We start from the raw sequence: 15,757 nt of genomic DNA, 5'->3' as shown, positions 1-15,757 counted from the left end.
ATTAACCTCAGGATTCCTGCATATACCCTGTAATTAGAGTTGTTCCGATATAAACACCAGTGTGGGCAATGCCTTTGACACTGCCTAAAATACTGGATTAGTTATCAGGGAGTACGCAAGTCTATGCACCAATCAGATGCCATGTAATTTATTGATAAATTCTAAACCCTCTAAGGTCGTCGATGTCATATACAACATCAAAATACCCTATTAACCAATTTTAGAGTATCTCTGAAACGCTGTGGTCTTCTTTAAATGGCCTCCGCTTTATCACTGTTGTAGCTTTGTGCTCTGGTGTGATCAGATGCCTTTCAGACATTTTGTAATCTAGCATGAATCACCTGTGTTTAAAAAAAAACAAATAAATGCCACAATGAATTTCTTTTATGAGTATTTATCTATATATCCATGTTAAAAGGAGTTGTTTTCCTTAGCCATTAAGGCTAATTTAAACTCCCTTTACGTAACAAAATAGATACGTCCGTTTCAAACATTGGAAACATCGCTGCCCTCATACTGACATGTGTCCTTTATGTTAGCATAGATACAGCCAATAGATGGCACTAGAGGGCAGAGTCAACAGTTTCACACAACACACAAGGCAACGGTGGAGGACGTTATAATATTGTACCTTTAAACGGAGGCAGCATTGAAAACAGCGGTGGTCTGTGCAGCCAGTATATATATCTTGACACGTGGAAGGAAAATTCTGTGCACTATTTTCACTATATATTATTGTAGCCTATATTAACAATTTGTTCTGTCATTATTTAAATTTCTTCGTTGTTTCCTACGGTCATATCTCACTTGAACTATGCTACACTGCCTCCACGATCACCGGTGGTACTGCCCCATTTCGCTCTCAGAGAACGTGCGCAAATACAGACATAATAGCGCAGAGTACGAACTTAAGTCCCTGTACATCTCCATCTCTAGCATTTAGAACAAATAAGCCCTTAGCGGAAGCCTGTTGACAAATCAGAGGCTGTGTTGCTGTGTGCAAAACAGCACTGATCCCAGAGGTTATGCACGGTGGAATAATTTGTCATTCACCCATCAGCAAACGAAATAATGAGTGGAATACCATGAGCGTAATAAATAATGTATAGATTATTCTTTGCGCACTTGGATAGTATTATTAGACATGCACCCAGGGTGTACTGAGCAATCCATGGATGTAATATATAATATAAGGTATTTGACTTCATGATATGGCAGTGGGTTTGTAGTCTACAATATCTCGACTTCTTATACCCTCGGAAAAAATATTGCATCCAACTGAGGTGCCTCTTTGTCCAAACACCCATGAGACATCGTATTAGTGCACTGCTGCAGCCACAATGTGCTTATATCTTGGTTACCTTGAAACACTTTTAATTAAGTACTTAATTGCCAGTGTGAAAGCAGAGATTTGTAGCAACACAGGGAATCAAAACCAGTCTGATTCCAGTCTCTGCCAACTGTACCCAGTAAGCACCGATGTGGTGATTTGCAGGTCAAAAGAGGCCGAGACATTTATGTTAAAACTGGGCTGAATCTGTGTTAAATATAAATGTTTCAAAAGCATGAAAATGACTATATTTTAAAGTGACTCAGGTCCTTGAAATGCTGTTGAAACGATGGTTACATGGAACCTAGACATCCAAAAAACATTCATGTCAGTCGATGCTACAGCAGCTGTTGGTTAACATCCATCTCTTTAAACCCATGAGCCACTTTTAGTGGTTTATTTCTCGCTTGGTCGGTTCTCGGGCATTGGCTCTCACTCTTCATGAACCACACAGAAGTTTCTCACCCCCCTCGGAGGTCTGAGACATTTTCAGGTGCCACGCTGCAACTGCTTTGTGCCACCCGACTCTGAATTACATTGTTCCTACCTGCCAGAATGAACTGAGTGAAAGAAGCACTCTACAGGCGCTGGAGTCCAAATAAATCATTCCAATCATGCCCGATGTGAAATCCACTGAACAATGTTTTTGGTGCCTTGCTGGTAAAAAGACACGTAGCCTAAGAACAGATACATTTGGTGGAAAAATGAGAGTTTTGCAGATGTCTTCATGTAGCTCAGTTACATAAAATGATTTATTTGTCAGTGGCATTTCCTTTAATTCTGCTTTAATCAGGAGCACAGTGTTTACTAGGAGGGAGTGGTGTATTGTTCAGTAAGAAAGTACAAATATACAACAAAATCCAGAAAAAAACATTTAATTTCCTTCACCAAATAAGTGTTTATTTATTTAGTTCGGTATTCAAGTACAGTTTTAAAGTATTGGCAATGTCGTATTACCATTTTGTGAGACTTTCCTCCTTTACAGTTATGTGAATATACAAAAGATAAGATAAGCTCTGAAAATGTCACTGTTGTCAGATAAAACATTATCTCAAAAATGTCATCTTTTAGGAGGTCTAAGCAGTTTTTTTTAAGCTTTATGGCAATGTATTTTTGACACCTGGAATTTCTTTAACAGTTTAAAGTGTAAAAAAAAAATACCCCAAATTGATAAAATGTCATATATGAAAAACCTAATATCTCATATATGGAGAATAAGTGAGATAAAATTGGAAATATGAATGTTTTCACTTATTGTATCTTCAATTTTGGGAGATTTATTTCATTTTTCCCCCCATAATTAACATATACCAAGTACACTTCGACAGGGACTGTGCGTCACAATGTGTATTTGTACTTTGAATACTTGTGTACTGCTTCTACCTTAAACCATGTTGCACTGCTATGTTTTTACAGAAACCCAGAACAGAAAAACCAAGATAGATAGGGCCATTAGCGTTTTTGCGGTTTCGTGTCAGCCACCGTAGAAGCCCCTTCATGATGAGCAGCATCAGAAAAACACTGGGTCTGTTTGTTCTGGAGAGGAAGAGACCCCTGTGGATAATTCAGCTGTCAGTAATAACCTACCCAATATCTGGATATTAAGTTGTCAAAGAGAAAACGTGAGCACACATTAGCTGGTGCTAGGCTAACAGCCCTTGTCCGACATGCTAAACGGCACCAGAGAAACCCTCATTTGTAACGTGAAACTGCTTTAATCAGAGTTTTTACCTGCTTTAATCACCGGGTCTGTTTGTTTTGGAGTTGAGGAAACCTCTGCGGATAATTCGGCTCCCGCTAAAAACCTCCTGAACAGTGAACACTGAAGGAATTCTAACCAGTCCACGTAACTTTTATTTCAGCTGGTTGCAATCTGCAGTCCTCACCACTAGATTCCACTAAATCTCCCTAAATCTTACACACTGACTGGACCTTTAAGTGAAAAATTTTAGCTCCTCTTCTTCTTCTCTGCCTGACCTCCGTGACCTTTTCTCCACTTCCTGTCTTCCCTGCAGGGTGAATGTCGGCTGCGGGCCAGCTGAGGAGCGGGTACTCCTCACAGGTTTACATGCTGTGGCTGATATCTACTGTGAAAACTGTAAAACCACCCTGGGCTGGAAATATGTAAGTCCCCTTAAACTTTCACCCAAGGCCTTTTACTCTCCCCCCTTAATGCTTCTTGATGCACCACTTAACGCCAGCTGCTCTGTTGTTGCACCACGATGTGGTTTCTTGGCTTTGCAAGGGGACAAATGATGCTATTACAGGTCAAAGGAACAAGGTTGCTCTCATTAAAGCATTGCTTCTTAAAGCCATGGTGACAGTTTTTTTTTGCTCAGGGTTGTATTTAGGCTCAGAGATTGAGCACTCTGTGGTCTCCTAGAGCGCGAGATAATTACAGTGCCGAAAGGTTGGCTGCAGACAGCCAGACTGGTACCTCTGAGAGTCTACAGTGATTAAATGTCAGGCCATTTTGAAGAGGCTTGTCCCAGTAATTGTCTGAAAAGACTATAGAAGGGTGTAAAATAACTGAACAAAGTATGAGACAGGGACTCACTTAAAGGCGCTCCTTCAGTGACAAAAACAATTAGAGAGTCTCTGAAAGGCCCCCGCAAGCAAAGCAGAGCAGAGCTGGTTTACAAGGCAAAGCAGAGCTGAGCAAATAATCAAAGACACAGACCTACGACAACATCCTGATTCTCCTGAAGCCCAGCAGGACCGGGACATATGCCGGAAATCATACAGCACTTCAGGAGATGTGTTGTCAGACAGGAAGTTGAGATATTTGAAAGGAGGTGATTTGGTCACTGGAGGAAAGCTTCATTTGCAGTTCTTAAAAAGCGCTTTTTGTTTTCCTCTGCAGCTCTAAACTTCCTGTTTCTCTCAGATAATGAGGCCGGATGAATAAATGTATATTTGTCTTTCTGCCTATTTGACTCGAAATCAAATTCACTGCTGGGTTATTGCATACTTTATTACATGATGTGTGCCTCCTCTGCAGTGTTAAAATAAATGCATTTTCGAGTTTTCTCCATAATTTACATAAAAGCATCTAAAGCACTTTTTCAAGACCACAGACACATTTCACAGCGTTTCTCTATGTGGGAGAAATGACGCAGAAATCAGTGAAATTAATACTTACTTTCGAAACAGCAGTTTGACAAAAATAATCTAAACTTAGGATTCAATTACAGGAGCTTTCAACCACATCTCATTTGCTCAGTTGTCATGGAGATCATTCATTACAAGACTGAAATACACAACAAAATGCTGTATATGGGGCCAAGGGAGATTTCTCTTATTAGCCCTTTTTACACAGAGATTGCGCTAAAGGGCCGCGATGAAGTCTCCTCTTTCCATTTTATACACAGATGCAAATGATAGCAGCATCAGCGTCGGCCTCTGGTGTGACATAACATACGCATCACCAGCACTTTATAAACAAAAACAATGACATAACATGGCAATAACAATCATTCACAGTCCCTGTTATATAGCAGCTGATCTCGTCCTCTGCTCGGAGGGTAAGGAGCTCCTGAATCTCATTGTTTTTTCCAATCTGCAGACATTTTTGGCTGCTTTTTTTCTTGCTTGAGTTAGCTGCTAACTGCTATTTGCTGCCTTTTAAATCTCCCGCGGTGGGTTGCATGCACAGCACGTCGTTGAAACGTCATCCTGCCCATGGCTGTCCTGTTAATACAGACACCGTTTTAGCGCTGTTACTTCCTCCTGTGGCAGATAATCAGCGAGACCACTCTTTCCCCCCATTTCGCAATCGTACCTTATTTACAAAACAGCCAGGCGGCATAATGGCGCGATATTTCCGCCTTTAACAGTGTAGAAGGGGAAATTAACAACTGAGGGGTTGAAAGTGCCAGAAAAAGCCTTAAGAGGACCTTGAGTTAAGATTTTTGTTGTTTTTCATCAAATTCATCTGAAAATGCTACAATGGGCATAACCCTGTTTGACACATTAAATCCCCTTTTTATAGAATTTTAAGTGATTAAATACTGTTATGACCTTAAAGGGACAATTCGCCACCTTTTATGTTGATGTCCAGCCAGTGTTGACGGTAATGTAGTCAACTGAAGCAGTTATTTCCTTAGTGTGTGCTATATAGGCTAAGAAAGCTGAGGAGCCATGCCAGTAGTGCCTACATGTACCAGGATGCATTTCGTGCAAGCTACTGACGCCCAGCCAAAACATAGCATGGCCTGCTTATGGAGGTAATAAAATAACAACTCTGCAGGTAGTATGTGTAAATAAACTGTGGTAAACTTCCCTACTTTGAACCAGTGCCTTAATGTACTTCCCCATTTTCGTTTTGCCCCGGTCCATGCCACCACCGTGAGCACAAAGAGTATGGAAGTGGCTCAAGAGATGGACCTGCCCCTCTCTGTCTCTCTCAGACCAAACTCAGATCAAAAGTTAGGCAGGAGTGATCGAATATAAACCAAGATTATGTGACTATATTGCCTATTTCTGGCCTAAAATATTTTTAGAAATATATTTTAGTGCACTGTTTAGCTGTAATAGCGAGAGTTTGTGAACAGGAAGTGAACTGTTTCCTACATAGGGAAAATGGTGGTTGAAAAAAATGGAGCTCAAACAGTAAATTTAAGCAGTTCTGATCAAATTTGAACCAAAATTCTGTCACTGTGTTGCCTTTTGTTTTAGATTACCGTTAAACTGTAATACGAGATTGTTTGTTAGCCGGCAGCCATTATGGCAAACAGACGAGCTTGCATTACATCACCAACCAGCAGGAGTGTTTATTGGTCCGGTGCAGCGCAGTGCATTCTGGGAGTTGTAGGTTTTTTAGCTCTTGGGCAAAGGGAATGCCACAGCACTTTATCTCTGTTTTCTCTGGTCATGTAGCACCAATTTCGAAAGTATTTGCGTCTCTCTACTTCATAGACAGCCCAGTTTTATTAAAGGACAATCTTTACAGTGGTGAAATACTTCTTCAAGTACACTACTTGAGTAAATGTACAGTCCACCGCTGCTTGTCACTAAAGTTTTTCTCTTTTTTCTGTTTTTATTTTTACCAGGAACACGCGTTTGAGAGCAGTCAAAAGTACAAAGAGGGAAAGTTCATCATCGAGCTGGCTCACATGATCAAGGACAACGGATGGGAGTGATGCTCCTCTTTTCTTTCTCTGACCTTGGAATGCTCTTTATTGAACTGCGTGGAGCGACAACCATCGACCACCCTGCCCCCCCTCCCGAACCCCCTTTACAAAAAAACAACCTCCACGAACCTCCACCCCCTCGCCTCCTCCACGTGCACACACACCCACCTGCTCATCGTGAAACTGAACAGAACAAATGACATTTAAAAAAAAAAATAAACCCGACGACGAGGAAGTGGAGCAACTGTTGAAAAATCACGTCACAGGAGTCGTTACTTTAAAGATTGTGTGTTCTCCTTCGCAGCGCCGGACCTTTTTGGGTTTGACCCTCCCACCCGCTCACTCTCACCCCCTTCCCCCCCACCGAACCACGCTTACAAGTGATTGTGGTGATAATGGCGACCACTATGCGAACGGAGATAGACTTCACTGAGGGGACATCTTTGTTTTCTTTATTTCGCCCGCCCAGCGAGACGGATGATAATTATTTTAATGTTATTTGCTCTAGTTTTAACTTCTGGGTTTGGTAAGGTTTTGGTTTGATGGCAGATGGATGTTACTGGTTAGCATTTTATTTCCCTGTCAAGTCTGTCATGTTTTGTTTTAGTTGTTTTTTATTTTTTGGCTCGTTGTATCTCTGCCTTTAGCTGAGCATGCTTTTCTTTGCTAATGTCCAAATGAGCAATCAGGGACAGGTGAGGAGCGGAGGGGAAAGGGAGTTTATTGTAGTTACAAATATGTAGCAGCATCTTGCTTTTTAAAAAAAAAAAAAATGGCAAAGGATGGGATTGCAGTAGTGTGGGATTTTATTCCTGATATTTTTTTCTGTTTTAATCTTTTTTTTTCTTACGAATTTTCTTAATTTCCCCCCTTTTCTGGTACTTTTAAGCACCCAAAAAACATTGGAAGCAGCACCTATTTGTTGGATATAAATGAATATATATATATATATATATAAATATATAGATATATAAATATTTGTAGTGTTTGGCTAAGTGCGATTGTGGCTGGTCCCATTTTGCAGCAGTACCACAAGTGAAAAAGACATGAGAAGAAGCAGAAATACTTTCTAGACTGGGAACCTGACATCAGTGGCCACATGTCATAAAGCATTAGGGCAGACTGTATTATTCCATTGTCTAGTAATGACACAATAAGAGACACAACTGCATATGAATATATATACACACATACTATGATGACATATCCATAAATACTATGAAAATGTTCGTAGTACGTAGATATTGGAACATGGATTCTGAATATATATTTGCTGTCATGCACATATGTATATATGCATATGACCGTGTGTGTATATGCATTGTGTGTATGTGTGTGTGTGTGTGGTCACGCATTACACAGTGACATACTTGAACGATGCTACTTCGTTTGCACTTTGCAGAGGCCTTTGGTTCATCTCAGTTTAGAGGCAAAAACTTTGTTCGCTCTCGTCTGTTTTTTTTTTTTTTTTTTCATTTAATGGCCTTCTCACAGACAGATTGTTGGAGACGGAAAGAAAGTTCGACCTGGACAGTTTGAGGGGTTTACGCTGTCTCCGTTAAGACTGTAAAGACGCTTCTAGATCATTTGATTTGAATTACATCGACAAATTCTGCTTTTCCTCTCCGCTTGAGAAAAGTGTAGTTTCCGATGATTCTTTGCTGCTATCGTAGAAATCCCGTTGTTTCCCTCCCGCTCTTGTAGGTCTTTTGCACTTTAAATGCTTATCCGTCTCTCCTTCTTAGAGTGTGTGATTCCTCTCTTTGTGATTTGCCTCTAAGCCGTATGAATCTTGTGCCTCTTCAAAACATGATCAGCCTCCCCTCTTATTTTTCTGTTGTGCAGTGCATAACTCCGAAAACCTTTGTGTGAACCGATGTGTCTTCCCCCCCCCCTTCTGGTTCAAAGTGGCCCTCAAAAAAACAACAACACCAAAATCCTCATAGAGCTCTTCCCTGTTTTGTTTTGTTTTTGGACAACAGAGACTTGGTATACATACACACTTATATTTTCTACGTTAAGATTTAGAGGTGCAAAAACAGATATTCAGTATATTATTTCTCAGAGTGAAGCATAGAGGAGGAGGATCGGAGTATGCAGGATGCCCAGGGCTTGTTGTTTGACTTTTTATTGGAAGGATAAAACAAGATGGCAGCAGGTTGAGGTGGAGGTTGGGCAGGGCGGGATGGGAGAGATTTAAAAGAAAAGAAAAAAATCAGCAGTGATTGATTACTTTGCCGGCAAGGTCAGTCAGATCACACGACCTTTTATCCTAAAAACGTTGACAATGCAAACCCTTAATAGTTAGCAGTGATACCTACTTGAAAATATAAAAACATAAACAGCTGAGATATTGGCCCGTGTTACAGTTTTTGTACATAAAGTAACATATTTAAGGTTTTATACGTATTTCTACTGGGTTAGTTCTTTTACTTCCCCAACTTGAAGCACTTTTGTTCACTGTACCTCTGGCTGTGTGCGTCTGTATGTGTGTGTGTTTGGGTGTGAGTGTGTGCGTGTGTGTGCATGCATGTGTATTAGCCCACATGCACGCCTGCACACAAAAGTGAATGTTTAGTTTCTTTTCCTCAGACAGTTTATTTCTCTTTTTGTTTCTCCTCTTTTTTTGGTTTGGAAGTGTTTTTATTTGTCCTGTTGGTTGTTTTTTCTTTTTTCTTTCGCAGCTGTTTGGTTTCTCTCCCGGTGATCTGTGAGGTCGAGAGCCAGGTTAGTTTGTTTGGAAGTGATTTATCCCTGTTTTTTTTTTTCTGTTAGCTTGTTTATTTAGCTTGTGTGGTGAGAGCCCGTTAGAGGGCCGATGTTTAGGTCTCTGCTGAGCCATGTAGACGTTGAGGGCGAGCTGGAATCTCCCACCATGTCGCAGGGAGAGCCTTTACCAAGACCCTTTCGCCACCACAGTCAGTGTCTCCTGTGTAGAGGGATTTCAGGTGATGAAACAAACCCTCTGGCGGCCATATTGGAGGTCCTTAGCTTTTTTTTGCAACACTGGTTGTGAATATCTGATTGTATTTCCTGAGAACTTTTGAATTTCTGTGCTGGTTTTGACCGAAAATGAACTGTTACTTCCCTGAATCTATGTGATTGATTGTTTTGATAATGTTAGCTTCCTGGGCTAAGTCGCTGCATCCCTTGAAGTTTGCATTTCTACACTCTTTACAGGTCAAACAAGGTCTGTTCTGTTTTAAACACTCCTTCAAATGCAGGAAGTTCAACTGCACATTCATTGTTAAAGAGCAGCTCAGCAGCTGAAAGTCTTGCTGTTCACTAACCTGGCTGCAGTGATGTAGAAGTGAACTCCAGGGTGTGTTAGTACCCCATGACATCACTGGTGGGTGTGGTTACAGGTGCAACTGAGCACATTACGGACTACAACCATCAGTGATGCTGGAGAGGAGAAGACAAAACTTCTCAGCCTGGTGTTTCTTTACTCTTTAATGATGCATTCAAGCGATCTTTGTCAGTTCGTAAAGTTGGGAAGTACAACATGAACTCATTGTTATTTGTGTTCCTGTGGTCATCAGTGCTGGTTAACTGGCTACATTTCATGACCTGAGTTTACAACTTGGTATTCACCATTTTGTCAGCCATTTCCTGGTGATAAACTTGAAAACTACTGAGACTGAAAGTTCATTCTTGACCTTGGAAGCAGCAGTTGTTGGAATAATCTAACACAAGGTCCATGGGGTAGCTGTTATGGAGCGTTTGACGTGTAGATGTTCAAATATACAGTTTGTCTGAGCACTCGTCTGGCTTGGTCCCCGATCAGACAGAGCACGTTTTAGCAACCTGGGTGAGTCTTTGTAATTGTTCGCAATAATAGTGAGACGTTTAGCCCGCTACTTTTGCATTGCTGAGCGCCTCATAATTTTCTGCTCCAGGTGCTTTGCCTTTTTGGGGGCTTGCTTTGAACGCCTAGGGTTGAATAACTCAGACGGGCCTTCTGTGGTGAAGATGGCAACAAGCGGTAGCATATGGTTAAGCTAACATTAGCTTACTGTCGTCTTTGCCCTAGTCAAGCTGTAAAAAATACCTGAACAAATTGTAGCCTCAGCCACTTTCTAACATGTAACAGAGTCCAGTCCCTGAGCGCCCTCTGCCTGTCCATTTTTTATGCGGATTTTAAGATACAGATCTGCAAGTTTACGTCACCATAGCAGTTAAGCTAAGGAGAGGTGATTCAGTAGCAGCAATATTAAAAAAAAGAGGCAGCACACTGCAAAAAGTGTCCTGTCTGATTAGGGCAGTCCGGTGTGCTTCGTGTTTTACAGGTTGCACGATGCACACTGTCTGATCAGGGCCACAGAAGTCTGTAAAGTGCTCAGAGGAATGAAAATTTGAACATCTGTAACTCCTCTGGGCAGCTCTATCTGCTGAAGAAGATTGTGTGATCCAATGAAAGCTCCAGAACAGCTGCAGAATGGACCTTGTGTTGTGCTTATTTTGTCAATTTTCAATTGACTTGAGGAGTAGACGAGGAGCGCCTGAATGCATCATTGGTTTTATGTCCCTGAGGCTACACTGGCCTTCAGTTCATCTGAAGGACACACTTTCAAGGGCTGCATCCTTCACAGAGGTTGCAGCCTCTGAATTGGGATGCAGTTTTTATCTGGTCAGCCAGCCTTCACTGTCCGATATGATGAACATATCTGACTGAAAATGTTGAAACACAGCCGTTTTGGTAAAGTTTACCAAGTTAAAACTAAAAAGACTTATGGAGCAAAGAAAAAGGCACTGGTAGCTAAATTTGGAAACAAAACAATGTGGTACCAGGCCATTCACATCAGCTTAAATCGTTACTGAATGGACCGACAGTAGACAGACTTGTTACTGGTTACATGCACACAGCCAGTTCCTCCAAAGGACCTCCACGTTGGCGTCAGCAGTGGTCGCTTGCAGAGCCTCTATACTCTCCCTTCGATCAGTCAGTCTAACTCGAATCAACAAAAAGCAGTTGCCAGTGTCACCGCCGGTGTTGTACCAAATAAGAACCAGGTTCTATTGAATGCATCAGTGTCATGTGTCAGTGGGCAGGAAGGAAGCCAGGGGTTGAGTGTCTCCTGGAGATTTTAACTGCTATACCAAAATTAAAGTGGAGAAATCCTGTCGCGTATGACATTGTGTTTCTGTAGAATGTTTTGATTCTCTGAACTTAACAGCGTCAAAGCAGCCTGGAAGAAAAAATGTAGATATTTGCTGCTGAAAAGAAAAAACTGTTTACTTTTTATTGTTATTTTTGTTTTTATTGTGACACTGGCTACCTACTTTTTGAGCTCTGTTACTTTCTGAAAACCTGAAAGGATGTTGATCAAAGGCAGGATGGGTATACAGGGGAAAAGACTGTACAAGTTCTTTTCTTAGGACTGTTAAACTACAGTTTAAGGTCTAAAGCATGTTGTATTTATAATGGCTATATGTCGTGCCTGTTTTATTATTATTTTTTTCCTAAATTTAAAAACAAATATTATATGCTTTTTATTTGACTACATTGCTTTGCATTCTGTCTTAGTAAAGCCATGTCACATGTCTGTTTTCACTCTAATGTAAACTATCAGATATCACAATAAATTTTCAATGGCATTAAGTCGTGGATTGCGTGAAGTCATCGTTCATTTTTGGGAAAAGACTAAGGAAAGAAATGTTTTTTATCTATAAATATTTTATCTTTAGACATTATGTATTTTATGTTTCATGTTCAGATGAATCTTGCTTTGAAATATATACACAAAAAATTCATTCATTCATTCATTCATCTTCTAACCGCTTCATCCTCTTGAGGGTCGCGGGGGGGCTGGAGCCTATCCCAGCTGACATCGGGCGAGAGGCAGGGTACACCCTGGACAGGTCGCCAGACTATCGCAGGGCTGACACATAGAGACAAACAACCATTCATGCTCACATTCACACCTATGGACAATTTAGAGTTATCAATTAACCTAGTCCCCACACAAAAAATTGGTAAAAAAAAATCGGTAAAATCTCAAATATGAAAAATCTAATATATATGGAGAAAGATTTTAGATAAAATTGGAAATGTGAATATTTTCACTTATTTGTACCTTCAATTTTGTTTGTTTTTTCACAATTTTTAAGATATTTTTTAGGGCTTTTTTTTGCCTTTAATTGATAGGATAGTGAAGTGTGAAGGGGGAAGAGAGAGAGGGAGTAACATGCAGCAAAGGGCCACAGGCTGGAGTCGAACCCGGGCCACTGCGGCAACAGCCTTGTACATGGGGCGCCTGCTCTACCACTAAACCACCGATGCCCCGTACCAAGTACACTTTAACAGTATTTTTCTTTTGAATACTTGTGTACTACTTCTACCTTAAAGGTCCAGTGTGTGGGATTTAGGGGGATTAATCAACCGAAATGGAATATAATATAATAAGAATGTTTCCTTCATTTATCACCTGAAAATAAGAATCAGCATGTTTTTGTTACCTTAGAATGAGCCGTTTATATCTACATATGGAGCAGGTCCTCGCCCACAGAGATCACTATGTTGTACTGCCATTTTTCTACAGTAGCCCAGAGTGAACAAATATGTCTAGAATGGCTCTAGACAGGGCCATTTGCATTTTCATGTTGGTAGCATCTCCGCAATGAGCAGCATCAGAAAAACACTGATTTGTAACGTGAAACTGCTTTACTCTGTTTTAGCGTTTTAAATCACGGGGTCTGTTTGTTTTGGAGAGGAAGAGACCTCTGCGGATAATTTGCCTTCTGGTAAAAACCTCCTGAACAATAAACACTTAAGGAAATCTTACCGGATGAAGTTTCAGCTGGTGTCAACGTTCAAGCCTCTCCACTAGATGCCATTAAATCCCCCTCAATTTTACACACTCGACCTTTAAGAAACAAAAACAAACTGTCCAAATAGCCTATTGGTCACAAGTTTTATTAGTTTTGCATTATGAGAGCATTAAAATGTGGAAAGCCACAAGAGCATCACACATAATGAAAACAAAACATCAGCAGTTGTTGCAGGAACACAGAGCTGAAAAGAGGAAGTGGTCTGCATCGGTTGTGATATTTATGAAAGAGAGATGCAATTAACTTTGTCAGTTTACCACAGAGGCCAAACGTCTGATTAAATAGTACAGGCCTGGCAGAAAATATGTCAGAAAATGCCCTTTATATGTAAAACAATCAGTAGAGCATGAAATTCACTGGTCGCCCTACTGATGTGTGAGTCTCAGACTGAGAGTGGAGAGTGTCAGGCTGGCAGACTGTCAGGTAATTAGTTTAAAACAGAGAGACCTGCAGAGTTTCCACTGATGGCGCTTCTTTTTCTCATTTTTACTGACCTAGAAGTCAGCTGCAGCCAGACGTCCTCCTCCTCACCCAAAAATAGATTTAGTAAACATCTGCATTTACCCTGAACAAAACTAATCAGCTTTCATCTCGAGTTGTTTCAACTTCTTTGCATTCCTCTGATGTATTTCTATTTATTTTTCCTAAAACAAATGAGAAACCATTCGAAACAACCTCCTCTCTAAGACTTATTGCAGCCCAGAAGAAAATGTTGGCATTGTACGTTTCTGCAAACCATGAATATGTTACATTTGCATGTTTCATACGTATCACATTTAAAGTGACGTGGTGTATGAGTTGATTTTGTCATGAGGAGATGGAGGGTATGGTGGATGACATGTGACCTAGGCAAGACGCCTGCCAAGCTGCAGACCACTGTCAGAGACCAACAAACAGGTTGTGATTTAGTAAGTCATTGCTGTGTTCACAGCAGCTTTTTAGGCACCAAACATGGGTGTTTTGTAGCGACCTGTTTCTGTTTCCAGCTGAGACAGTGCCATGAAAAGTTGAGTTTTTTTCTACCAAAACATCGCAATGTTTCCTGCGAGATAGTGGAATGAAAAGCGGTTGTTGTTTGCAGCGACATTGCTGCTGTTCCTGCAGGGACAGTGCCCCAAAACTGGGTATTTTTGGCCAGAACATGATCTTTTCCTGACTACAGCTAAGTGGTTTTTGTGTCTAAATCCAACCACGTCAGCCACAGTGTTGTTGAAGTGTAAAGCTTCAACATATCCGCCACATAATAACGTGCAATGTTTTTCTGGCAATTTATTGTCACTAATATGATGAGTCATGATGTGTTGATCTGAAGTGTCAAAGTTTATAAACCATTCATTTCATTAATTCATTCATTTTCCATAACCACTTATCCTGTTAGGGGTCACGGGGGGGCTGGAGCCTATCCCAGCTGACATTGGGTGAGAGGCAGGGTTCACCCTGGACAGGTCACCAGACTATCACAGGGCTGACACATAGAGACAGACAACCATTCACACTCACATTCACACCTACGGACAATATAGAGTCACTGATTAACCTGCATGTCTTTGGACTGTGGGAGGAAGCTGGAGCACCTGGAGGAAACCCACGCTGACACGGGGAGAACATGCAAACTCCGCACAGAAGGGCTCCCCACCCTGGGTTTGAACCAGGAACCCTCTTGCTGTGAAGCGACAATGCTAACCACTGCATCACTTTGCCATGTTTTTTAAAACAAGTAAAGACACTGTCAGATGCAGTGTAATAAAAATGATATATTGGGTGTATAAAGAAACAAATTCACTGGCATTACAACATCTATCACACAGATAAACCAGGACTGGTATATGAGACCAAACACAAGATGGATAAAATGTTTTTCGTCTTACCTCATAAAATTGCTCAGCTTCATATTTTTTATCTCAGTTGAAGAGTGTGAAGGCTCGAGGTGATGACTGAATCTCACCTCTGATTTCCCGGGAGCTTCTCACTCTGTTCTCACTCTGTTTAACCTGCAGTTGCTGTAAGATAAGTAAAAGGTTGAATATTAATATTGTGTATCATGAGAAGAACTCTTCATTGTTTATGTGTGTGTGTGAGAAGCTGGGCACCCTTTGGGGGGTTCGCAAGTTCACACATTATATGAGGTAAAAACTAAAAACAGAAATAGAAATGCATAAAAACCATAAATATTCCATTAGCTTTTGGAGGATGGAGTTTAAAAAGACTTTGTGCCAAAAATAAAACATAAACCTCACAAACTGACTACATATTTACTTCATAGCACTGTCAGGTTAGCTCCTAAAAAATTATGTTCACCTGTTGGGTTCATTGTTTCCTTAAAGGGACAGTTCACCCCCAAATCAAAATACACATTTGTCCTCTTACCTGTCGTGCAGTTTATCAGTCTAGATTGTTTTGGTGTGAGTTGCAGAGTGTTGGAGATATCGGCCGTAGAGATGTCTGCCTTCTTTCCAATGTATGG

At 40.8% G+C, this 15,757-nt stretch overlaps 1 protein-coding gene across 1 annotated transcript; it reads left to right on the top strand.

The window, feature by feature from the left end:
- Positions 1–3,268: 3,268 nt before the first annotated feature.
- Positions 3,269–12,064, top strand: LOC126394107 (protein yippee-like 1; the record flags this gene model as incomplete). Its single annotated transcript, XM_050050726.1, has 2 exons — positions 3,269–3,454; positions 6,382–12,064. Coding segments are annotated over 2 exons (276 nt in total), but the record flags the coding sequence as incomplete, so codon positions are not given.
- Positions 12,065–15,757: the final 3,693 nt, after the last annotated feature.

Source organism: Epinephelus moara, chromosome 8, assembly GCF_006386435.1.
Source record: "Epinephelus moara isolate mb chromosome 8, YSFRI_EMoa_1.0, whole genome shotgun sequence".
NCBI lineage: Eukaryota > Metazoa > Chordata > Actinopteri > Perciformes > Serranidae > Epinephelus > Epinephelus moara.
Note: the sequence above shows the minus strand (reverse complement) of the source record. Positions and strands in the feature narration are given on the sequence as shown.